The 26,619-nt window shown below is 37.1% G+C and overlaps 2 protein-coding genes across 4 annotated transcripts in view; both read left to right on the top strand.

Moving 5' to 3' along the window:
* The window catches only part of mre11a (MRE11 homolog A, double strand break repair nuclease), a 29,506-nt gene extending 10,951 nt beyond the window's left edge, over nucleotides 1–18,555 (top strand). For both annotated transcript variants that reach the window (XM_088639279.1, XM_088639280.1), the window contains exons 10-20: nucleotides 285–365; nucleotides 1,247–1,373; nucleotides 1,673–1,779; nucleotides 4,867–5,040; nucleotides 8,258–8,317; nucleotides 8,467–8,686; nucleotides 10,495–10,590; nucleotides 10,977–11,038; nucleotides 14,830–14,903; nucleotides 16,060–16,150; nucleotides 16,517–18,555. In XM_088639279.1, the coding sequence (XP_088495405.1) occupies nucleotides 285–365; nucleotides 1,247–1,373; nucleotides 1,673–1,779; nucleotides 4,867–5,040; nucleotides 8,258–8,317; nucleotides 8,467–8,686; nucleotides 10,495–10,590; nucleotides 10,977–11,038; nucleotides 14,830–14,903; nucleotides 16,060–16,150; nucleotides 16,517–16,573 (1,149 nt within the window). In that variant the 3' untranslated portion in view covers nucleotides 16,574–18,555. The remainder of the gene's footprint in view (nucleotides 1–284; nucleotides 366–1,246; nucleotides 1,374–1,672; nucleotides 1,780–4,866; nucleotides 5,041–8,257; nucleotides 8,318–8,466; nucleotides 8,687–10,494; nucleotides 10,591–10,976; nucleotides 11,039–14,829; nucleotides 14,904–16,059; nucleotides 16,151–16,516) is intronic.
* A 2,072-nt stretch (nucleotides 18,556–20,627) lies between these two features.
* On the top strand, nucleotides 20,628–26,153 carry LOC148658197 (G protein-coupled receptor 83-like). Of its 2 annotated transcripts, none has more exons than XM_088639282.1 (4): nucleotides 20,628–22,391; nucleotides 22,826–22,873; nucleotides 23,566–23,699; nucleotides 24,283–26,153. In XM_088639282.1, exons 1-4 carry the CDS (start codon nucleotides 21,999–22,001, stop codon nucleotides 24,908–24,910), a joined length of 1,203 nt encoding a protein of 400 aa, XP_088495408.1. In that variant the 5' UTR covers nucleotides 20,628–21,998; the 3' UTR covers nucleotides 24,911–26,153. The 2 variants fall into 2 exon arrangements, with proteins under 2 accessions (XP_088495408.1, XP_088495407.1); XM_088639281.1 differs by having other exon boundaries at nucleotides 20,632–22,391; nucleotides 22,826–22,951.
* Nucleotides 26,154–26,619: the final 466 nt, after the last annotated feature.

Here is a 26,619-nt window from a genome sequence, read left to right as displayed (position 1 = left end):
AGCTTTTATTGTGGTTTTTAATAATTAATGCTTGATTTTTTTCTGTAGTTTACCATTGTACCATGCACTTGCTTTGCCTTTTTGTCAACCATTTTCTTAAAAAACCAATCTGGGCTGGTGCTCACCAGAAAAAGGCCCTACAGAAAACCAAAAATTAATGGCATCCAGTCTCATGATAGAAAATACAGAATGATCAGTAAGTGACTTACTATCCAGTACGGTTTACTTTATTGAAGTTTTTGGTATTCTGGGTAGTAATATTTGATGCCCCGTTTTTCGCACAGGTTGAAGAAATGCTTGATGAGGCTGAACGAGAGCGAATTGGGAATTCCCAGATTCCAGACAAACCTCTCATTCGGCTGAGGGTGAGTGCGATTACAGTGGAGTGGCTACTTTTTTGCAGACAGACTAACACTCAAGGAACGGAAAGTCGTTTTTTGATAAGATACACTCAACAGAGGTTTCTAAGAGCAAAAAGTGGGTGAAGTTTTAACTAAGTGAGGAGATCTGTAAATGCAATTGATTTAGATTTTATACAGTATATGAAGTTGCTCTGTACATATTATATTTATACTCTTGACAATATATATTTTTTTATCTTCTAAGTATGAGGTCTTGATGTGTAAGGCCCACATCTTCTAAAGCATGATTTAAAAGAGAAAATAACTACTTTCCTCCCAGACGTTTATGATTGACTATTTTGTATAAGCTAGCACAGAAGCATACTGTAGTTGAAGGAGCACTTTCAATCAAGTGTCTAGGCGCTTTGTGTAAATATCTCTTGCATTTCAGCACTTGCCTTTTGAGTTTTTTTTTTAGGGTGTTAGGTGTGCATTTTTTAGAATAATTGTTCCAACTGGAGTGATTACTCATGTAGCACCCTAACATTACAATCAGGGAATTGTAGTGTACTCTGGGGGTATTTGTGGATTTTTCAATTTGGACCTTCAGGGGGAAGTGGGGCGGTGGAATTTTGAAGGCAGGGAAGTGGGGTTTTGGCAGGAATAATTTGTAACCAGTGTCATTGACAATAAGTTTTCTAAAGCAAAAATGTATCCTTATGAAGAATGAGAACTGCTTGAAAATCAACCTGTAGCAATTACAGTGCACGCAATTTTTGTTGAGAATTCTGCGGTTTTCTTAACCTTGTAAGGATAGCTATTGTATTTGTAACAAGGATCCCCTATAGCTTGCAGGACTAAAATGTTTGGGAAGTACAAAGGCTTCTTTCCTTTCTGTCTCTCAGGTTGACTACAGTGGAGGATTTGAACCATTCAACACAATGCGTTTCAGGCAGAAGTTTGTGGACCGTGTGGCAAATCCTAAAGACATTATTCACTTCTTCAGGCACAGAGATGCAAAGGATGGAAAAGGTTCCCAGTGTTTGTTCTAGAATGCAGTTTAACAATACACTTCAATTAATTAATATAGTCAGTCCCCTGGGTACAACCCATCTTAATGAAGACATTCTGATAGACTCAGTCACATATTCCCTCAAGTATAGTTAAAGGCACATCTTTTTGGAAAGAAAACTAACTGTTGTGAACTGTTTTAAACTTGTATTTCTTTATTTTGGAGGCTGCAAAACTCAATTTAGATCTCCAAAGCACCATGGTTAGAAGTTTTATTATTTCACAGTGAATGATTCTTGTATTTTTCTTGATTTTTCAAGGAGATGAGAATATAAACTTTGACCAGCTTGTGAGCAGGACCTCTTCGGAAGTAATGCAGCTGAGAGTGGAGGACTTGGTGAAACAGTACCTTGAAACAGCAGAGAGAGTGAGTATGAGAAAAGAAACAGGCAGAATATATACTGTGCTCATGCCAGTCCCTTCAAAGCACTAATGAAAGGTGATATTTACTTGCTGAGCTGGTTTGGAATGAAAACCTACAAACAGACCAAAACTCTAGAACCAGGATTGGACACTCTTGATCTAGAACATTAGAGGCTACTGTCTGCCGTTTTCAAGTTTTAGTAAACACATCCTTAGTTTGGATGTTAATGCATATTGGATATGCTAAAAAAGACTCTCCTTTTCTCTCTTACTGAGTGTATTATTTTCTATGTTTTTTTATTCATGACCTAACATTTAACATTGCACAGTCTTGAGTTTATAAAATGGAACATGAAGATGATATACAGCATGGTTATTGAGTTAAAGTGTATTTAGAATAGACCTTGTGAATTTTGACAGAAGGGTCAGAACAAACGGAACATGCCTAAGTTTTTTTAGTGATATAGCAGCAGAAAAGCCAAATATTTCTCTTTCAGTGCTCCTCAAAACACCCAGTAGGTGGCCTTCAATCAAAATCTTCAAAACAGTTTGACATTCCTGCATTGGTTAACAATGTGTTGTATCATGAATTGAAAAGTACTTTTAGCGGGGGGTACAAATAAACACAGTTTGATGCCACTTTGGCAGTGTGTGAAATATTGTTGCTGTCCCATTCTGAATTAAATTTCTATGACACTTTCAAAATGTAATCCCGTTAAATCTTCACTGATGTCAAAACTTGATTGAAGTTCCTCTAGTTTAAAACTGCTGGCTTCTAGAGATTTAAAAAACTGAATATGGAATGGGGAAATATATTGCACTTCTGCTTCATGCATTTTCATTTTATTTTTTAAGCAGTCCATTTTTATTAAGCTCTGTAAGTCGCTCCAGTTGAATATGCCAATACTGTGTTATGGTATAATGTTTATATAATTTCAGCATAAACATCTCTATACCAAATCTAGCTATAATTAACCTGGAAGTGGCAAGAGTTGCACTGTGGAACATCAGGGCTGTGTGTTCTGGTATCAAAGGGAATTTTTTTAAGTAGGTGGGAAGAAAACATTCTGCGTCATAATAAAAATAAACCTTCAGTCTTATTTTTGGTCACAGTATAGCATTTTAATATCCTTTAATATACTTTGACATGGGAGTGACTTTTGTCTTCAAATTCGTGTTTCCTTTGTTATTTTAAAATGTTCTTTGCTGATAATTGTCTGCCTACAAAACTGTTTATTTACTGTTCCTACTTGTTTCATAATGACACATGACATTTTCCTCAGTGATATTTGAGTCCTTCAGCTATTGGAGGAGCAGTTAATACTACGAAGCCCCTTGAGAGCAGGATGATGTAGAGCTTTCAGAACGACCAATTTGAATTGGTTCCTTTTTTGCATATTGATATGTGATGTGTTAGTGCAACAGTACATGAGGAGTTTATCTCAGGACAGAACGAGAATGAAATTGTCAGAGGTGAATATTAATGAAGAGCAGCATGAATGGAAAGCAGTCCTTTGAAATTAAATTTGCGAGCACGGTTTCTTTATTCTGCGACAAACAGGTGTTTTCAAATTATGCATCCACTATTGGCAGTTTGAATTCATCTGATTAATCATGCCAAACCTCAATTAATTTTCACTTAATTGTGAATAGCTTTGCATTCAAAGTTGCATAAATCCCTTTATCACAGCACCTGTTTAATTTTAACATGTTCAGTTTTTTTTTTTGCAAATTGCAAACCCAGTACCCAGTGGTGCATTTTGTTTGACTTGGGCTCCTTCTCTTAATCCACTGGGAACCCACTATCAGGTATTGGTTTTGTAATTTAACATTGGCAAGTGCATTGAAACTCATGCATTTCCTTTGCCACTGCCCCTTTAATTAAAAGAAGGTAAGAGAGAAAAGAAGTTGGATGCCGAAGGAAAAAGACAAGGCAGAAAGTTAAGCCCAGATGCCATATGTGGTACTTGGCAGGCAATAGAAAGACAGAGCACACTAATCTCATTTTCAATGCACCTTACCAGGCGACTTGAGTCACCTCTACTGGCTCCTCCCAGGTCAGGAGCATAGTAGCTTTATTCTAAGATTTTCACACCCTTTCCAGGAGAGTAAACCCAACAGCCTGCACAGAAACCTCATGTCTTGTATATGTAATCTTGACCTTTCAGTCATTGCCCATTGTTTGACCATAGCTGATAATGGGGACAAAGATCAGTCTGTAAAACAAGAGTTTTGTCTGAAATCTGGGTTCCTCCTTCACTACCACGGGGTGGCACAATGCCTACAACACTACTGATACTGTACCATTCCACTGCTCAGTCTCACCTTCCTGCTTGGCATCACTTTGAGAACAAAAACACAAGATACTTCAACTCCTCCTTTAAGGATCCTCTTTTCTGGGAGAGAACCTAGAAATAGCAGAGATGTCACCACCAAGACCCCAGTGATACTCTTCCATCTTCCTCAGTCCTTCGAGTAGGGAACTGTGTCAGCATGTGTAGGTTGCTGCAAAGGAACAGGAGGCTTCACAGCCAAAACACTGTGCCTTTTTTCTTTTCCTTTCAGCATGGAATAAACCTTTACCCATTCCTTTGCTTACCTCAGTCGTACCTTGATGTCTTGCCCATGAAAATCAGAAACCGTGGAACCAAAATACACCCTTGGCCAATACTGCTCGTTTTGATTGAACTCGACTTCATGATAAGAATTTCCCTTTTTCTGCCGGTCAATGTTTTGTGTTTGACTCCTGTACTCTTTCAGAGTATCTCAACATCTCCCATATCCTGACCAGCAACCCCTACCTCCACTTTGCATCTTTGAATGTGTGGCTGAATTGTTTGTAGATTAATTTAGCTATTTAACATCTCCATGTCCAAGAGAACTACTCTGATGTCTGTGGGTAACAAACGTTTCAGATTCTTATTGGCTAGTGTATGGGTGGGCAGCCTTGGTCAGTTTAGGAGAAGTTGTGCTGATTTAGGTTGTAAAGAGATGAGTTAAAATAAAAACCTCCTGACGTACTGGCTCTAAAGGACCAGAATTGCCAAGCTAGCTCTTTGCCTAACGGCTGTGTAAAATTGGTTTATTCTAGAATGTGCAGCTCTCACTGCTGACAGAGCAGGGGATGGGCAAAGCAGTCCAGGAGTTTGTGGACAAAGAGGAGAAGGATGCCATCGAGGAGCTGGTCAACTTCCAACTGGAGAAAACGCAGCGCCTCCTGAAGGAACGCCAGGTGGAGGCCGTGGAGGAAAAGATTGATGAGGAGGTCGGTGAACTCGCCTGCTTGTTTCGTCGCTAATGCTTTAATTATTTTTTTTGTTCATGGAGCTATATTTGTAACATCTGTTCTTCCCAAAAATCCCACTTAATTAATTCGGTGAAACAATTATTCACTTCCCTATCTGCTGTTTAGTGGGGCTGTTGATGAATTACGGCTGTCAAGTGTCACCCAGGTGGGTGCTGCACTACATTTGTGAAAGATAAGGGTCCTCTCTGTTATGTAAAGCACTTGGGAATCCTTTATGACTAAACACATTATTAAGTATTATTAAAGGAAAAACTTCCACATTTGGCCAAATTCAAAACCAACCTTTAGTTAATTAAACAATTTCCATTGTGAGAGTCATGTGACATTTCTACTGTTTCCTGTATTACCCTTATTATGCTCCTGGCAGTGTGACTTCAGGGAACTTCACACTTTACCTGTATGCAACATACACATTACATGTATGCAAACATAAATCGAGGGTGTTCCTGGCTGTGTTATTGTGGCATTCTTATCATTGAGCCAAAAGACATTACAGAAATTACAAAATAAAACATAACTCTGTCTGAGCTCTGACTATATAGTTGATAAATGCAAAAATTCAGGCACAAACTTTACAAACATAATGACTCGAAGCCCCAGCAAATGTTTTTGCTCTCTGGTCTACCAACCATGAAACGCCACAAGCATCATGGACCCTACCGGTGGCCTCTTTGGCACTGAGCCCCAGCCTCACATGGGCCAGACCGCCAACACACACAACCACACATACAGTACAGTATATTTACAGTACTGATACCTTCTTTTTCCCCTGGAAATTCCAATTTTTGATCTAAAATAACTTTTGACTTAAGGAAATTAAATAGTTTAAAAGTTCTGGGGTGAAGTCTAGTAGTTGCAAGGTGCTTTTTTTTATCAATTTGAGATTCTTAAAGGATATCCATTTTTGTACAGTCTTTGTCATCTTCCATTTGTCGCACTTGTCTTTGGTGAAGTGCTGGCTTTGAGAGGGGGTAGCATCATACATTAGTAACTCTGTTTGATTCTCTCTGCGCCAATCTTCTATTAATGCCCAGAACCCATGTGTTAGCCCAGATGCCTTTTCCTTTCTTACTTTGTCACACGTTGCCAAGGTAACAAAGAAGACAGAAGTGAGAGCAGTAGATGATACAGGGGGCTGCGACTGTGGACTGAAGGAGCAGGGAACCTAGGTGGGCAGTCTGTAAGGAAATGTCAGATACAGTTGTCCTGGCTTGAATGAGTTCAGAACCCTTCACTGTATTTTGTCCAGAGGGATCAGTACTCTCTCTGTGGCAGCAGAAACACTAGCAGTGCCGAATCACATTCATATTACGAGCCAGCTGTAAGCTGCCTTTCTTCCTCTGTAAATGGCACAGTAAAATACATTAAGTTATTACATTAATAGTTTCCATTGAAGGAAAACACTGTGGGAGGTACAAAGAGTTGAGCATGTGAAGAAAAAATGAAACAATTTAACCAATTTCTGAGTTATAAAAGTAGCTAAATTATATTAACCAGCTATTAGTTGCTAGCTTTTCATAAAAGTTAAATTATCTTAATATTGTGTCAGAGACTTATGTTTTTTACACTTATTCTTATGCATTTGGTTCCAATTTAAAATTACAGCAGCAGAATGTGATACAATATTGTTATTTTCAAATATTAAAGAACTTGTGAAGTCAGGGTGTACTAAGTGTTATAATGAACTGATAACAGACTAGTTGTCTTGCTTATTGTAAGATTTTTTTAAATCCCCACAAATACAGTATACTCTATTCTTTGCATGGTACAAAATAACGTTTTGTGTGAGAAAACAGCAAAAGCTGTTGCAGGAGTGAGTTTGCTAAAGAAATGTTCTTAGCTCAACATACTGAAATTGAAGAGCTGGATTTACCTTTTCATGCATATTTGCCCAAAGCTATGCTAAATGGTTTCAAGAGTCAGTCTCAGGCTAAGTTTATAAAACATTTTTATGATACTATTTAAGTTATGTTCGGTTTTGGACTTTTTAACCTCTTTCCAAGATATTATGCTTGTTAAGGAAATGTTTTAAATCGTGGAATGTAACTGAATGATATCTAAAGATGTCATCTAAGTAAGTAGCAGGTCTTGTGTTATATAAGGATGTGAATAGGAAACATTGAAAACAGATTTTTATAATAAGATATAACTTAATAAGCTCTTCAGTCTGTTTTCATCCTTAGTCTATATTCATTAATCCCAAATCATCTAACAATATTATACTTTATTGATGTGTGGATTACTGTGATGGATTGAGATGTCTGAGCCTTATAATAGCTCAAGTGTTTACTAAGCTCAGTCTTCTTTATGTGCCTTAGGTTCTGATTCAGTGATTAAACTTTTTTTTTCCTTGTATAATATGAATGAGAAAACCTAGATAAAAAAAATGATACATCATTTGCTGGGTGAGAGAAGGGATTTTTACTTTTGTATGGATAAAGCATAATCTTAGAAACATAGCACTTTATAAAAATGTTTTTATCTTCATAAACAACTGATTCGGCAGCCTGTGAACTTCACCAGTATGTTACACGTCAGATAGTGTATTAAGAACAGATTAGTCTACAGTTACATATCATGTAACTTCATGTTATTGTGTTTAAAGGTTTTATGACATGAGAGCTGTCTTTCTTGTGCTGTAACACCAACATGACAACACAAAGGATTCAAAGTGTGTTTCTATCATGTGTTTCTGACATTCAGTAATGTAGTGCATTGTGCACTGCGGAACCACTGAAACCACTCTTCCTGACTCTTTGCTGTGCCTGCAGCCTCTGAGTAAGACTGCTAGAGCTGAAAACCTTGCTCAGGTGGTGTAGTGCTCACGCACTTGTTTAATCAATATACTGGAGCGCACAGCATATGTTCTCGCAGGTAGAAGCAATTTAAAAGTAGAACAAATTCATAATGCATATACAGTATACACATCTGCACCGGCACTAACTGACAGCTTTTGCATTGGCATTCACAGAACTACAAATCAGTCATTCACATTTTCTGTTCCAATTACTGTCATTTAAAGTACAAAAAACATATTTTGGTGCAGTTTAAGTTGTAAATTATTGCTAAGTGCTATTTTAGATTCTGACCACCTCATTGCAATTGTTTAAGGCCCAACAACGTATGTGCTTAACCTTTTTCTCGCTTGTGTGTATTATGTGTTTTTCACCTGCAGATTCGCTGTTTGAGAGAATCAAAGAAGAATACTGCCGAGGAGGACGAGGAAGTGCAAGAGGTGAGCGACCATGTCCCAGTTTACACTCTAGTACCTTGTGTGATATGGTGAATTCGAGGGTAGTGATCCTTGTGCTTTTAAATGAACTGTTGCTTTAATTTGGATGTACTAGCCCCTTCTGAAAGCTAATCCATTTCCCCTTTGTCCAGGCTATTAGTAGGGCTAAAGCACACCGCACTCGGGAAGAGAGGCCGTCCATGTCCACATTCCTGGATGACGAGATGGAACTGTTCGGAGACCCCACTGGCCAAGACTCTGATGACAGCATCTCCCCACCTCCTCCCCCATCCCGTGGCAGAGGGAGAGGTCGTGCACGAGGTGCTAAGGATCAGAGTTCAGCCACCAGAGGAACCTCAAGAAGAGGGAGAGGTCAGTGACACACACACACAGATTCTTGAATATGCTGAATGTTTATGAGTAGATCTTCAAAGGATGCTACGTTGGTTGTATTCTAGACTTTTTAATAATGGATCCACTGCTCAATTTGTTGTCTTTGCAGTCCAGTTTCTGTAAGAATTATTTTGTAATGCTCTAAACTGTAGTTCCCATGTCAAGTCAATCTTACAAAACATCTTCCATAGAAAAATAACCTCTAAAAATTCTCTTTTGGTCCTATATTCCTGAATCTAAAGCAAACTCCTAAACTGTATTTCATAATTATTATTGTTCTTCTCCTTTCTTGCATTCATATAGTGATTTTTATCCCAAAGCACTAATATACCCAGCAGTCTTTGAAAACAATATCCCTTTTTCTTAATCTAATATTTCCCAAATAAGAACAAGCTTTACTTTTTAAAATGTCAGATGTAGCTTTTTGAGAGCACCGAAAAGAGATCTAGCTCTGTCTGTTTCACCTAAAGGCAAGAAACAAAAGCTTTAAGTGCCACTGTCATTAAGAAGTCTCCTCCTTAAAATGAAGCGTACAGCATCCTCTTACTTACCGTAACTTCCGCAATATGAAGGGTTATGATGTTTAGTAGTATAAAATGTTAGCACGTAATATCTACTGGACATACATAAAATTTCTTTGTAGGATAATTCGATAAGCTCTTCCTTCATTCTTGGAATTTGTACTTTGACTGGTAATATTTAATAATTCAACTGTTTTTTTTAGAAAATCAATTTCCAGACCTCTTTTGCCCTTGTCTTTGCTCATGTTATTCAATCACAGTCAGGGAAGTGCACATTAAAAATTAAATTTCGACGGCCAGTTGAAGCCAAGCAAATATAGCAAATCTTTCATAGCAGAGGGTTCAGTTCAACATTCCATTTTATGGTGCAGGTTGCCTTAGGCTTTTACTATTCCTGACTCTAAGATACAAGACATTAACATAAAAACAAGCTTAAAGTTAGTCTGTGTCCAAATCAATAGTTTGAAATTATTTTTAGTTACTTTTCTGGATGCAGAAGAAAGTTCATGTCAATTGCAGTGACAGACACTGTGAAATGCAGGTGCCTTGAGCTGATGTACTTCAGACTGAGACTACTGTGCTGTTGTACTTTACGTGACATCTGTCTTGAAGACAATGCTTTTTCATGCTGCTCTTCTGATAATTTCCCTAAATTCTAGTTGGAAATTATAATAAGACTGTCATTGGTACATTATATTTTGTTTAGTCTCTGCATTATTTTATTTTAGATAGGCATTTATTCTTATGTTTCATCCCTCTTTGTTTTGAGGAGTCAGAGTTCTCAAGTAGCATTGGGAATACTGAACTGTAATAAAACAGGTACTGAATGTTTCCAAGAAGACCATACTGACTGATGAATCAAATTTCAGTCTGCTAGTACACTTTTGCTGAACTTTATTACATTGCATACCAATGAAAACATGCAGTGAAAGCCGACAGCTGTCTGACATTTCCTATTTTATCACTGAAAATGTCACAGGTGTTTTAAGGCATTTTAGTGCTACAGAAACATTTAAGAGAGCAGTACATAAATAAAACTGATTTTTACGTAGTAGAGCATACGAGGTTTAAAAAAGCAAAATAATTTATTATGGAACACAGTTTGTACTTTAATTCTGCTGTATGTTAAAACAGTGCAGTCTACGAAGCTTTGGTTACATCTTAGTAGCCAGAGAAGTGAAATATACACTGGAAAAGTTGTGATCATGACTGAACAGTACCAATAAGGTCATGATTATGAACGCTGTCTCAATTCATTCCATTAAGGAGCTGGGGTTCAGTCTGAACCAAAAAATTCTGGCCGAGGACGTTCATTCAAGAACCCCGTCATCAGCCCCACTAAGAACATGTCAATCATGGATGGTGAGTTCCGTCCAGTCTCCTGGATTTGGAGTTTTCAACTTCTGTTTCAGAAAGTTTCCATTTCATATGAGAAAAATAGATAATCATGGAGCCATGGGCTCCTTTTGTTGGTGTTAATATGTCTATGTACATTTGAGTGATTGAAGGTGACATACACAAATGGTTCTCATGTAAAAGGTAGCTCATCTAGACACATCATGATGATAAATTGCACTTCATTGCATAAAAATCTTCTTGTGTGTGAATCCCGTAGTTGTTTTTCGTTTTTATTTAATCAATGAGTGGGTATGATATTATGTGAATCCCACAGGCTTGTTGAGTTGGGTTGCCAGTGAAATCTACTCATCTGAAGAAAGTTTTTGGTTTCTTGTTTCTTTTACCTGCAGCTTTCCTTTCCCGTTCCCAAAGACCTTCTAGAAGTTCAGCTCCCAAAAAACTATCGGAAGAGGTGTGTTTTAAATGATCATTCATAATGTCAGTGTATGCTGTCTGTTTTACATGGCACATTTAAGGATTGAGTTTTAATTTTATGTACTGTTTGCCTAATTTACAGTATGCTAAACACAGTTTTTGTAAACCCTTTGCGAAAATCTAAGAGACATCCCAGTTAAAAAACAAAAAACGAGCTATAACAACTGCTAAAGTAACATATGAAGATCTTTATTTTTCAAAGCACAGCTTTGCTAGTGGAATTCTTCTGCTTATTCTGATAGATTTCCTTCATTTATGTAGGGCTCTGATTCTTAAATGAGGAATGTTCTTTCATAATGAATGAGCTGCCATTGGTAATGTTTTTGTTAATACAATACACTGAAGATTATTTATATATGAATAATTTCTGTAGAAATCGATATTTTCTGCAGAAATGCTCAAGATATTATTATAGGCAAGGTTGTTAATGTTTAAGAATCTTCACTTATTTCCTTTTCCCAATGAGTTATAGGATCTTTTCATTCTAGCCTCAGTTGTTCAGTAATGCTAACGAAATTCGCGTCTCATTGTCGACTCTTGTCACTTTCATTTATCTGCGCTGCAAAGAGCTTATTCTGATGTGTTGAAATTCTTTATGGTGCATGGGTTACTGATGTAATAATCGTTGACAATTCATAACTTTACTTTCCCTTGATTTGTCTAGCAAGGGCTGCTGGAAATTGATTCTGTTAAATGTGTTCCAAGTCTCACAGTAGAGAGTAACCTTAGCGGCGGCAATGAAATTAAATATCATGCTGAATATATTCATGACTGTGTCCATGCTGTTCTGGAAAAGCTGCACGAGCTTAGAATACCGCATCCACTGAAAAACTGGATTTTAAAAACAAATTATTTTCCACGAGTTGCACCTTCACCTCTACCGATGAGCTAAAGCCCACATCTGTGACATGAAGTGCTGTGTTCCCAGTGAGCCACATTGTAGGTGGGATAATTTCCTGAGGACACATTGGTCTTTGCAGCAGGCTCACTCAAAGCTAAGTGCCCAGAATTGAAGTACTAATCAATTAACCCACCATGCCAGAATGAATTGAATGAGATTTTCATTTGTTGCCATCTTCAAATGGCAAACCCTGTGCGATGGGGGCTGTCTTAGTACTCAGAGTTTGCTCTGATTTCCAGAAGTTATCAGTGCACTGAGTGCAGCACCATCTTCTTTGTCTGAACCTTTTTTTATCAGACGGATCACTGAAAAAGTCCCACTCTCTGATTAAATCTAGTCATCACTAAACATGTAGAGGATGTACTTTTGCACAATGGGAACAGTCAGTCAGTGAAGAGTGGAAAGTGATGTAGGGACAGATCCCCAACAGGCAGTTTGTGTTCCATGGATGTAAAGCATATTTATCAATGGATTATGATTTCCCCATTCAACAAAGGAACACAAAAGAAGCTTATGAGATCCCCTAACGTCTCTCACATTGAGGATTAAGTATTTTATTTTTTGCCTTCCTGCATTGATAAAAAACACCCTGCAGAAGAAAATTAGTTTAAGGATTATGTTGTGCTCATATTATCTGTTTATGCTGCACTGCTCTACTTTAAAAGGTATTTCATATATTCCCAAACTCATTTGAACTTTATTTTGAAAAGTATTTCTTAAGCTGCAGTAGCAATCTTTATACAACAAGACACACAAACTAGCTCTTTCTCATGCCCTCCTGTAGTTTCAAAACACCAGACAGGAGAACTAGTTCTGACTGGACCAGTAGCTCATCTTTCATCACTGTTATCCACAAAGCTCCCAGCAAGTCACAGGGAGCCCTGGTTGACTAATCAAGCGTGCACAGTACATTGCCTATTCCTATAGTTAAAGATTTCTCCCCAGATTGTGCTTTCCCTAACTAATATTCAGTGAATTTGCCCTGCCCAAATGTATTTGCTAAGGAGTGCAATAAAATGTGACTTCAGGCATACTGTAGGGGCAGTAATTAATAATTACTCCTGCATTACATACAATATTTGCTTTTTGAGTCACATTAAAGATTCTAAATAACAGAAGTCAATGGTCATTTACTTTTCATCTGCTTCAGAATTGATCTGTTCCTATGACATTTACATTTTAAAGAAAGCTTTGGAGACTTTAGAAATGCACCTTTCAAGATGACATGATGTAACAGAACCTCAGTGCAGGAAATGAAACAGATTTTGTTCTGCTGTAACGGAGGTGCTCTCAGGAGATTTCAACACGGGAGTATCCTCAGAAGCAACCTGGACTCCAGGATTGTCTGATAACTAATACAAGAAAGTAAAGGATTTGAGTTCCTCTGTAATGTCTGATGTGCTGCATAGATTTCATTGTGCTCATTACAGTTATGCAACACGTCAGCCTCTATCATTCTGAGGTACAGTATTAGAAGTGTGAGTATTAAATCTAATTTGATGTGAAAGTGACAGAAGAGAGGCTCAAGAATGCTGCTATGATTCCACTAATGCTGATAGTGAGGCTGTCCGCTTAGGAGGCTTGAAGTGGAACCTGGTGTCACAGTGTTGAACATTTGCTACAGTATTTAAGAGTCATGCTTCATTTCAGTTGTGATTATAGGATTCGTATTTATGTAGCTTTTTGTATCTAAAGCAATTATAAATTTCACAATACGATTTTGTCTGAAAAATAGTGTCTTTACTGTAAAATACTTAAAAATTTAAATTAGATTTTGTGGTTCTCCATTTCTTGTGGAAGAGAGCTAGCATTAGACCTATCTAAATAAATATTTAGTAAAATACTGCCTTAAAAATGTACTGAATATGCAGTCATATGTCTTAAACATGTGTGGAGTGGGAGGCCTCAAGCTCAGAAGAAAAAAAACTATTTTAAATATATATTTTTGAATACAAAATATAGAAAATAATTAAGCTTTGTGCTATTTTCTTCTCACAACGCACATTCTGACTGAATAGAGGAGCTTTGTATATAATAAAAGGGTTATTATTAGACCCAGGCCTAAGTCCAATGCAATACTTCAATGTCATATGCCTCTCAGTATAACAGGTTGAACTCTGGTTAAATTCATTTTTTATTTTATTAAGCAGGGTGGGTAATAAACAGTGACCACCGATAAGTGGTTAAACTAGGGAAATTGTTATATCTTCTTTAATGAGAGGAGCGTGTTGGCTCATATTGCCCCAAGTGTCAATGCTTGGCATTAGTGACATTGTATAGAATTCTGCTAGTAAGTAGGTGTGGGGTTATAAGCATGGTTTCAGAGTAAAGAGCTTTCACCTGGTGTTTTGTAGGCTGCTGTTCATTCTGCCTTTCATTTTGATTGATTTCTGCTTCAAAACCAGAGCATTGGGCTTTTGAGAGGACAAATAAGTGTTTGAAATTGATAACCATTTGGACTGTCTTTCAGTGGGAAAGGTTTTATTATTTAGGGAAGGTGGTTCTAAATAAGATTCTGTGAAAATTCAATTACAGGACCCTTTAGTACCTCTTATACATTATTATGGTACTGTGAAGATCCTGGAAAAGTCAAATCACAAATTGTCCCACTATCTCCAGAGTGACACTCTGTCTTTAGAATGGCTGTTCTGAGTGGTGCGACCTCAAAGAAAGAGTTATTTGTCATTCATATACTGTATCATCATGTATTTCAGAAAGGGTGAAAAATCACAATATCAAGCTAGGTATTTTAAGGGACATAAACTCAAGTTGAAGAACAATATCAACGTGTGAGACAGTAAGGGGACGTTTGTTACCTGTCTGCATTGTTTCCGGTGCATAACTGACATAAAGTTTTTATTTTCCAGATTGTAATTGATGATGACTCAGATGAAGATGTGTCTTTTTCCAAGCCAGCTCAACCATCCAAGCCCAGTCAAAGGTGGGTAATTAATGTAGTAAATTATTTGAATGAAAGTGTTTGTAGGCATTTCAATTAACACATTTTATTATAAATCAAATTCCTTAATATTAAATGCACATAACATAGCTTGAAATATTTTTTTTATTCATTTAATTCATTCATTATTAGCCTTTGTAGTATATTTACCAGACATTTTAATGGATCAGTTTAATTAGAAAGGAGACACAGAGTCTTCTGTCCTGCACAGGGAGTATGTTTCTGATGTATCTTCAAAGTGTTACCCAGTGCTTTGTGAGTACTCAAGCTTCAAACAACATTTATCATCTCTTTCCAGTAAAGCTATTGTCTTATCTGTCTGTGTTTAATAGCTCCAAAAGCACTGCCAAATTATTGTTCCAATTAATGGCAATCCTGAGTCTATTTATATTTTTAGGTCAGAAATGAAATTAGATTGCCTTATATTCTAATGAACCTGCAGTCAGAAACAGAACAGTATTGGATAGGCTATTAATGAGCACAAAATGAATTTAGATACAGTTGTTATGTAACAAACATTTTGATTGGCACATGCTGATATATTTTCAATATAGCTGTGTTCTCCTGGTCTAATGATTGCCATTTTGAAGCTTTGGGCTGGCAGAAACATACTGTAAATGGGCTGTCTCACCTTTCATCTTTTGATGGACTGTTCCTCCCTGTATAATTTGAATCAAGTCTGTCCATCTGCTATATCTATTGTGTGAACCAAGACAGGAAATAGTCTTTACTCAATGACACCCTCATTCCACAGTAGCAGATATCAAACAAATTTGTGGAGATGGATCTGCTCGTATCATATTGTTCGGGGTCGTAACCTTTGTGAAATTAGGTGGTTTTCTGTGAGCTTCTGAGACCAGCTTTTTTCATTTTGTAAAGTATTATGCTCTGTGAGATTAAAGTTAAGGGACCCAACACACTTGGAGCACATTCTAAGTATGAGCTTATTAAAATGTAGCTGTGGGCCCAGCCTCAACTCCTGCTCAGTAATTGCTGTGCCTTTTTTTACCTGTACCTGAAAGCTGTGCGTTTAAATTAGTGTGTAGCTACTGTGTTATGTACAGTATATACAATTTTAATTAGAGAAAACATAACTTTCTGTCATTACTGGTGAAGTGTGCTGGTATTTTCTTTTCAGAGTTTCCAGCCTATCATCAGCATCATCTAGCAGGAGGGGATCTCAGAACCAGTCATTGGGGGGAGTGTGTTTTGAAGATGATGATGATGAGGTATGACGATTCCCATGCACTCTTTCATGGTGTATAATTCCATTTTTAAAGAACTCGGGAAAATTACTTAAATTCTGACCAATTTAAAGCATCCGATGTTTTCTTTAAAAAATCTTGCATGATCAGGATAGATGTGTTTATTACTACTTCTCAGTCCACTAATGAAATATTCATTATATGCCTCTCTACAGCAGAGGGTAAATAAAGTAGTTAAAGGCAAAAGAAGACCGAAGTCTTGGACTAAACATAGACCCTGTCCCATAATATCACTCTCACTAACACTTTATGAGTTAAATATTTAGTACAAATGGAAGAATGCAGTAACCTTCCGAATTGTTTACCCTTTCATCTGTTCACTGTCTTCAGGAGGAGTACAACCCCTTCAAGAGCTCTAGCAGCTCCAGCACCAGAGGCCGGAGATAGCTGTCATCAAACCTTCTGCCTTGCCAGGAGAACCACATCATAGCTGACCTGGTGTTCAATTTTTTGTTTTTTTAATGTCTTTTATTTCCCTCCCCAAGATTCTACTCTTCATGCGTCTCTGGTCGTTCATGTTGTGGGACAGTTGACATATGAAGTTGAAAAAACTGCATCTAGCTGGACATGGTGAGGGGTATCAGGCATGTTCTCGACTACCATCTGTTCAGTTTCTTTTATTAAGTTCCTTGAGCTCTCCCCAGTAACACTCAAAATAGGATTTAGACTGTAGCTAATTCCTTTTAGCTAAGATATTTGTTCTTGCTCCTAAAGTAGCAGCCTTTGGTTGACTCATAAAAGTTCAAAAACATTTCCTACTTCTTTTAGGTTCTTAGAAAATTTCATTTGAATTACCTCAGAGTGTTTGGTACTTTGATATTGATCAAGTATGGCTGACATTCATCTGAATTATTTGACTTGCAGTTCACGGTAGTTTCTTGTTGACATCACATCACACAACTACTAACACTGATTAACTTTGTAATTAGTAGAAAGTTGGTGCACATATGACCTAATTACAGATACAGAGTGATATGTTGTATGTTAATATAAATTGGCACAATAGGTTTTTGTGTTGTTGGGATTTGGTAAAGATACTGTTTGCTTATTACCTTTGCATAATGATATCATCAGTGCATTCATCAGAGCTTCTAAATATCACAGCCTCCTTAGTCTAAAGGTTACTGCCTTTTATTGTTTGAAGTGTATTACTTAAGACTTTGTCATAGTCTTTGAGAGAAATGATGTTGTCCTAATAAACAAGTACAAAGGCAAATATGTTAACAATATTTATATTAAAACACTGCTTAAAAATGTTGTCTCATTTTCTGAAATGAGTTGGTTTCAGTGTAGGAACAGCCATGCAAGGGAAGTCAATGCCAAAGAAGAAGGTAATTAGGCTCTTGGGTTCAACTACTTAAGGCAGGTAGGGAAAGTTATTATTATTTTGTTCAGCCAATGCTTTTGTCACCTGTAGACTCTTATATAGCAGAGTATTTTACTGGAGCAATTTAAGTGAAGTACCTTGCTCAAGGGCTTAACAGTAGCGCCTCACCTGGAATTTGAACCCACAACCTTCCAGTTAGTTCCAGCCCCCTACTTACCCCGATGTTGTGAGTCTGTTGTAAGTCTGCTCTAACTTTTGCTTTGCAGTTATTGCTTTAAACTGGAAAATAACACAAGGAGATTGTAGAAAATGTCTGATTGTAATGTGTACGCAGCAATTTCAAGGTTATAGTTTCTTTTAAAAACAAAAAATGCAAATTATATTTCACAAAGCTGCAGTGGGGGCATGGAAGATAAAACTGGCCTTAAGCAGGCATTTTTCTGACAATTATGCATCACAGTCACTCATCTTGCTTGACTTTTCCTCACCATGATCCCCTTGAGTAATTCCATTGGGCTTTGCAAATTACAGCAATGGCATAATTTCTAGCACTGACATCCGTTTACAAAGAATAATATACAATGTAATTCATGTGACTTTTCCGAAGTACAGAAATATAATTTCCCTAAGGTTTTTATCATTAGAATTATTTTGTTTCCATGTCTCTTTGTCTATTTGGCATAGCAGGCTGGCACCTGTAATTAAACCTTTTGTTGGTTTTCAGTGGATAGTGTCTAGTTGTTGATGCTTCTCTCTGCTGTCATCTGAGAGCTTTCATGCTCTTCAAGTGATGAAAAAGAATTTTCAAAATTAGACACCACATTCCTTCTGCACGTTGAATGTTTCTTCTGTTAGCTGTTCTTTTTTTAAAAGCAGAATGTGGTTGTGCTGCCTTCTTTACCAGTTATGAGTGCTGTAATTAAGGCTGTTTGCAAAGGGTGGTATTGTTACTTTCATTGATTGAGTCTTCCTTGTCAGAAGAATGATTATATAAAATATGTGCATTTACAGGTTTATTAAAAGATTTTTTGTACTCCAAAAAGGCAAGTGTAATTTCTTGGTTAACAGTTCCTGTTCAATATTAAGCTACAGCCAGGATTCTGTAAGCTTTTTAAGTCCAGCTTTGGAGAGATACAGTACAGACCAGGTGTTTGAGGTTGCTGTTGAATTAGTCAGACAGTAGTAAAAAGCATGTGCGACCAGTATCTTTCATTAATTGACCCTGTTCAGACAGCGAGCACCACAATTCGAAAAAGCATTAGAATGTAATTTCTCACTTCTTGAACGACTGCAATTAGTTACTTTTTAACATGTTTGTTTCACTGACCCTTTCAATTAAGCCCCCTTAATGCAAACGTGCAATTAGGTCTGTTCATTCATTCTGTATTTTACTTGTTCAAAACTGTATCTTTTATATGAATAGTGACAATACATGTTTTCAAAAAGAAAAAGATTTTCTTTTTCTTTTAATCTATTTTATCTTTGTTTAGCCTCAAACTGAAATTTCAGGAATGAAAGTGTTGGCTATCACCTTTATTATTAGTGTCACCATAGTTCTGATTTAGGGATGACTTCAGACACATCTGTTCCAGGCTGAAGTCAGACTGAAACGATTGTGGTGGACTTCCAGCAGGTGCGGTACTGTATTTGTAATTTTAGAGAAAATGGGTGTATTTTTCTAAAAAGAAGAAAAATGTGTTAATCTGCATCACAAAATATCTTTCAACACTGAAATAAAGTGTTGAAAATTATGAAAAAAGGTTAAGATATTTCAGAATATATCAACCAAAAAAAAGCAACAGACAGTATTCAAACTGTATATTGATGAAAGAATTTATCTTTATGAACTTCACACTTTTGTTCCTGGCACTATAAAATGTAATGTTTCTTACATTACATTGTAGTTATGTGTTCAAACTTAATATGTATAAAGAACAAAGAGTTATTGCTGAAATATTTTTTAAAGTTATTAAACATATGGTAATCACAGAGGCTGCAAGGTAAATAACTGAAAAAATATTTTCTTTAACACCCATTTAAAAATAACTTGTTGCTTATGTTGGTGCATTTTTTACATGAAAGTATTATGAATAACAAAAGATATCTGAAACCAAAAGTGAAAACAGCTAATGTAACATTACAGATACTGGTTCAAATATCATCATCATTGCCACGAAGTATGTCCTACAGGCTTCAGATCAAAGGTTTTTTTCACCCATTTTGAAAAACTTTTAGGAGCTAATCTGGGATGAAAATAAGTAAATACTGTTTATTATCAAACAGTTATGAATGGTATCTCTTCCTTAAGAAAAACAGAATTTTTAATGTTTTTGCTTGAGGAAATTTAACCACTGTGCCACCATACCACCCTAAGATTAAAACAGCTTTTTAAATTGTTAGTAATGTGTATAAAGCACAAAAATCAATTAGTTTTCTCCCTTATAGTGAAATATACATTATATAGACCTCTGAATAGGACACCTTTTAGTAAATGTTTTATTTTTGTTAATACCGTTTGACTTGCAGTTGTGGTCATCTTTGAATATCTTCAATACTGTCAATTTGGTTTTAGTGTTTCATTCATTTAATAAACGTGAATGCTTTATTGTAGATTTATGGGTTAAGAAGGCCAAAGTTGTCTAGCATGTACTGTATAGTTACTCTCTTTAAGTCTCTTCAGTCACTACTGCATTAGAAAGAAAAACAAACAGTAAACCTTTACAATTACTTTAACCAAAACAACAAATCAATTACTGTACATCTCACCTACAGTAGGTGGTAGTGTACTATATAAATGTTCTTTAATCAATTCATTCAGGGCAGCTCTTTGAGTTTGTCAAAGAGATGAGGAGCATATAGCAGTCTATCGTGACAACATGGACTAACATCAAAAATTGGCCAAATATGTTTTTTGAACTTATTTCCTGCAAGACCTAGGAACATACAGTCAAGGCCTGGGAGCTGAGACATCACCATCACAGATATGAAGTTCTGACACCAATCACCATAACTTCAATCTGTGATGATGCCATCAGAAGCTCAAGAAAGAAATAACCAGTGATTGTTGGAGACTGTTCTCTGAAGCACTGTAAGGGTGAGTTGCAGATGAGACTCCCAAGTCAACAAACTGTTCTCTAGAAAATGCATACAACCAATAAAAAATGTAAACAGAATGTTAAGGTATATAGTTAAAGGACAGAACTTAAATCAATTGGTGTTATGTTAAAATTGTACAATGTAATTGTAAGTCAATTTTAAGATAATCTGTACAGTTTTAGTTACCCTGTTACAAACTATATTTTTACACTGGAATCAGTTCAAAAGACTTTCCTATATTTACAGACTAAAAGAACTATACCATTTTAGTTCTGAGAAGAGAAGACTATTAGGAGACTTGATACAATTCTCAAATACCCTTAGATTTTTTCATAATGAGAACAGGAGGAACTTCTTTTCACAAAGGCCTCTGGGTGTCTGGAACACGCTACCCAGCTGTGTTATTAAAGCTGATACTGTTCTTATGTTATATTCATTTACAGATATTGTTCCTGTAGATAGAAGTACAACCAGACTTAATTGGATTGATACTGTACATGGAATGTCTTGGCCTGGACAGCTGTACAAATCTATTTAATTGGCCCCTTCTTTCTCATTTCTTTTTTCTTGCGATCTACCTATTTTATTACTGCTTTGTAGGTGCGTGTTATAGTTTGCGGGGTTCTTGCCATGTTCTAAGGATTCAATAACTTGTTCACAAAAATCGTTTTTTCTGCCTGGAATGAAGTCCTATTACTCTTGAGCTGCAGAACTAATGAAAATAATTCATTTGATACATATTAGATGTCTAATCTTAAGTCAGCTGGAGCCCTTCTCGAGTTTATCAACAAATGTTATGAGGCAAGTAATGGGCTGCCCAAATTCACTCCAACACTTCTATAAAAGACGTTTAATATTTGTTACAAGTCTAGAGACATAGAGACATACTTAGAAATCGGAAAAACCATCAAATTATTTTATCAATTCGCGTAGCACTGCTGATTCTTGTCTGTAAAAATAATAGCCTATTAAAGAGAGACGTGTGTATTATACAGTATATTGAAAGCCTATTTGTTTCCGAACTCTGTTCTTTATTTGCTCTGTCAGTCTGATTGTCTGCTTTATGATAATGAGAGTATGTTTTTTTTAAAAAAAATAAATAGAAACGTCAGCGTTATCAGATTAACTGCAGACCAATGGTGTTTTCAGTTAGCGCGTCCTAATACAGAGGGTGAAAGACGCACATTTTCAAAAGGGGAGAGACACAGTTGTCGAGCAACAACCGCGAAATGGACCAAGACGTGCTCAGTCAGTAAAACTGGTGGACTTCAACTCATGTTTAAGTGCTGTACGGAGACATGGAGTCTTTACAGTAACCGCAGAGGGATTCGATTTACAAGATTTTTCTCATTTTAACTCTGAGATGCTGCCCTAGATTTAAATGCAGAAATGGTGACCACGTTCGTGTGGTTGTCTTTGACCTACCTGGCAAAAACCTTTCCGAAATCCGAGGCACGATTTTACAACGATACATTTTTTGAGAGAACTTATGAAGCTGCGGCAAACAGGTCGAGATACTTTACTTTGGACAACAATACACTGGCAGACTGGCAGTATGTTATAGGAAAGAAGAAGTACGGAGCAGAATCGCAAAATCCGACCATCAAAGCTCTTCTGATTATTGCCTACTCCTTCATTATTGTAATTTCCCTTTTTGGAAACATCCTAGTTTGTCATGTCGTGATAAAAAACAAGAGGATGCATTCTGCTACAAGTTTATTCATTCTGAACCTTGCAATATCAGACATATTAATAACTCTGCTGAACACACCATTCACTCTGGTATGAATCTGTGCTGGACTCGATTTGCAATTAATATTCTGCGTTGTGTTTATGATGTGACCATAAAGGACGACATTATTTTATGTTTATGGTGGTTTTCTCAAATCAAAATGGTAAACGTAGTCATCTTCCAGTATTTTAGGTATTACAGTTTCTTCCCAATTGGTTTGATTTCAATCGCTAATTACAGATATGTCGGAAACTTTGCATAAAAGAAAAATGTATTCAGGGAATTTCTCGTTCCACAATCTGTATTAGATATAAGATCTATGCATGTGTAACCCGTGGCGTGTTTTGTTTAGTATGTTAAGCATTTGATACAGATCATTTGTACTTTGAAATCGCGGCTAATACCTCTATAAAAAGATCATATTCGTCGTTCCCCTATAATGTGCATTTTGTGTCGGTGACTAACATTTGGACTCTTTCTGCAGGTTCGCTTTGTTAACAGCACCTGGGTGTTCGGGAAAATCATGTGTCATGTAAGTAGGTTCGTTCAGTATTGCTCATTGCACGTGTCCACTCTCACGTTGACAGCGATCGCCATGGACAGACACCAGGTAACTATTATTCCGTCCTCTCGAAGATGTGTTCTTAGACGTTTAATAAGAACCGCAGGGAACTCGTTCCCTTTTAAAACTGTTTGAAATAACTATTTCAAACTTGAAGTCACGAAAACCTAAACACAAATGTCAATTTAGTGTTATTCTTTCTGACTAAACTTTACTGTCCATGATTTGATCTATGTAAATGAGCACCTATGCACTGAGACCAACAACGTCATGAAGCCCTGAACGATGTCCGTCAAATGCTGCTGAAATCTCTGCGGTGCTAATTGGATGTCATTCTGCTGCTCGTTCGGGCAATATTGAAGCGCTTTTCGACTCTTGGGGCGATTAAAACTTTAGTTTGGCAGCTAGCTTTTCTGAGATCTGAGCTGGAATATGTTAAACGTTAAGCTCTCAGAAGCTTAAGGAAACCGCGCTATATTTTCATTCTACCAATTACGAGTGCAGAATGGGATGCCCATCTTAAAGCCAGGTGGCGAGCAAATTAATTCACCTCACAATACTGTTTGAGGGAAAAACCGTTTGCGAACAAACAGAAATCGAAAGTGCAAACTGAGTCCGTGTTTAAGTGCTCACACACGGCGGTTGCACATCCTTTGTCACAGGTGATACTGCACCCCCTGAAGCCCCGAATGTCCACGGCGCGCGGAGTGGTCTACATCGCGATCATCTGGATCATGGCGAGTTGCTTCTCTCTCCCCCACGCCATCTACCAAAACCTCTTCACGTTCGCTTACAGGTACGTGTTGTTGCCGGGTTGTACTAAAACGGCAACCAGCGCTAAAATCTCAGTGCGGCACTACTGAAAGTATTTGAAATCAACTGAGTAAATTACTACACGCTCGGCGATACCCTGTATTGTTCCGAACTCTCTCATACAGTACATGCATTTTTAAAAATAGAGCTCTGAAATGGTTACTGGAATGAAAAGACTACTGGAAAGACAAATGAACTTTTGCACGTTTCGTTAAATTTACGTATTTTCTAGCTTAATCTAGACTGCGTCCTCTTGATTTTCTATATCCTTAACTATAGTTGTTGGACGATACACTATGTAACAGGTATTATTTGCTCTAAAATATTACTATAATCATTATTTAGATAATATTATGTATAACTCGCAATTCAAGGCAGCGTAAAATCAAGGAAATTCAAAGCTTAACTAGAATGTATACGTGTTAAACAATTTCGATTAAAGTGAGTAATGATATTTTTGCTTTTCTACATTTTTAGCAATAATATTTTATAATAATAATGATGATGTAAAGTCATTGCCATGAATAGCTGCGACTCCTTCATTCAGGATTCTTTTGGCTTAATAGCAAGGATATGATCCGCAGTCTGTGCGTCCCCAATTTCCCTGAGCCCTCTGATCTCTACTGGAAGTACACGGACTTGGCCACTTTCGTCCTACTGTACGTGCTACCTCTGCTGATCATTTCCGTTGCCTATACGACTGTGGCCAAAAGGCTTTGGAGACGCAATGCTATTGGGGATGTAACAACGGAACAGTATTTCGCTCACAAGAAGAAGAAGAAAAAGACCATCAAAATGCTCATGATGGTCGTGGTGGTGTTTGCAGTGTGCTGGTTCCCCCTGAACTGTTACGTCGTCCTGCTGTCCAGCCAGACCATCCGTAGCAGCAACGCGCTATACTTCACGTTTCACTGGTTCGCGATGAGCAGTACGTGCTACAACCCGTTCATTTACTGCTGGCTGAACGAGAACTTCCGATCGGAGCTCAAGTACCTGTTGAGCATTTGCAAAAAACGAGAAGGGGCGCAAGAGAGGAGCCTTCCATCTACCGCCCCCTGCCAACGAGTCGCCTGGCCGGAGAACAACGCAAACTACAGCAGGGCCAAAGAGTCTCAGAGTCTCAGGTCCGCCTCCAACATGCAGTCGGCGAAGACTGACATTTCCTCCGTGGAGCCAATTGTAGCCGTTAGCTAATCTCACCAGGTGGCCATTTGATAAATTACTTATTAATGCTCCATTGTGTCGTTTTTCTGCGCAGTAAAAGTCCTGCAATATCTACAGTGAATTCAGAATGGTTAGAAGAATTACCGGAGGAGGTTTAGTTTCTATATATCCAAAGAAAGTGGTGAAATGTTTTGGGGTTCTTGTTTTGTTTTTTTGCATCAACGCTGCAAACCGGTTTCCGTGTTGAAGGCGAGAGAAAAGTCTTTATTCCCAGGTTTAGATCTTGTTTAGCTGCCACTGGAGAGTACAGCACAATTTTAAAGGAGATACAGAATGTAAAACTGAATGCATTCATGGGAATTCACGTGAAAAGTGTTTACGAGGCATATTTCATTTCTAGGCAAAACAATACTGTATTAAGTTATTCATCCAGTCAGCTTTATGTGTATATTAAAGCCAGAAAAGGAATAGTGTTTTTTTTATTTATTATTTGACTGGTATTTGTTTCCAAAGGAGGATTTGGATCTTTTTATACACCTGGACATTTCACTTCAACAGTCTGAAACACTGTGGTATCCTATTAGGATTACAACCCCACAACCTCCAAATTAAAAGCCCTCACCACTCTTATATACTTCTGCCTAACAGGCTATGTTACTAACTATTATAGGTAGATGTTCTGACATGTAAACTACTTTTTGCCAAAGGAAGCTCTTTGATGTGACAGTATGTGATATTTGACATCCGTCAGTACTGCATTTAATTTTCTGTGCACACTGATTATCAGACAGTATTTTCCTTGTGATAAAATACGTTTTCAGTGTGTTTATTTTTTTTTAAAGGAAGGTACAAAAACGCAATGCAGAGTGGATTCTGACTTATTTTTGTTTGCAGGTTATGTTTTGTATGTGGAGGTCAACAGCAGTCTGCCTGTTCTTTTCAAAATGCTGTCATATGAATTTGTTTTAAGTGTCTCGAATTAGCCATATTCTTGTGTTTTGAAAACCACGGTATGCTATAAAGATAAAGCTCTCTTGTGGTGACTTCTTTAGCACAATTTCTAGTGTTTAGTTTGTGACATACTGTATGTTTTTCAGCAGGTCCTGCGGTATTTGAACATTGTTACCCATTTTGTGATATCTCTGGGTGTGCAATAATCTGTAACACAAAGTTTTATTCTTGTAATACATCACCCCAGATTTTGTGATGGCTTTTTGTTCTGCACTCTTGGTTGTTCATGGGAAAAGCTGTAATAAAGATGTTCAAGTGTGAATTTTCTGCCTTGTTGTTCATTTTCTGAAATCTTTGAATTGTGCATTTCTTATGCAGTTTCTATACAGTATATGTTCTCTGAATACACAACATTTTTCTTGTGTATATGCTTTTACCAACAGATGTGTGCTTACTATTTCTAGCTTCCATAATGTAAAACTGCTTGAATAAATCATACTCTTTCAAGAGAATGCTTATGCTTATCAGATCAACAAGAAATAGATAACCTGTAAGATGGTCAGATATACTCTGCTTCCCATCTAAAATTGTTAGCTGGCTGAGTGTCAGTAGGGTCTATGTTTGTCTTAAAGAAAATGAAAGAAAGTGAACATAGAGAAGGATTTTTTTTCTGCCTGACAGCCAAGCTACTTTTGAATTATTTATACTACAGTTGTATCCTTCATTACATTATATAATAAAAAATCAAAGTACTATCCAGTTTCCATAAATATAGAATAAGCCACGTA

Source organism: Lepisosteus platostomus, chromosome 7 (assembly GCF_059453375.1).
Source record: "Lepisosteus platostomus isolate fLepPlt1 chromosome 7, fLepPlt1.hap1, whole genome shotgun sequence".
NCBI classification, from domain to species: Eukaryota; Metazoa; Chordata; class Actinopteri; order Semionotiformes; family Lepisosteidae; genus Lepisosteus; species Lepisosteus platostomus.
The sequence above is the reverse complement of the archived record's forward strand: the minus strand, read 5'-3'. Positions and strand labels throughout refer to the sequence as shown.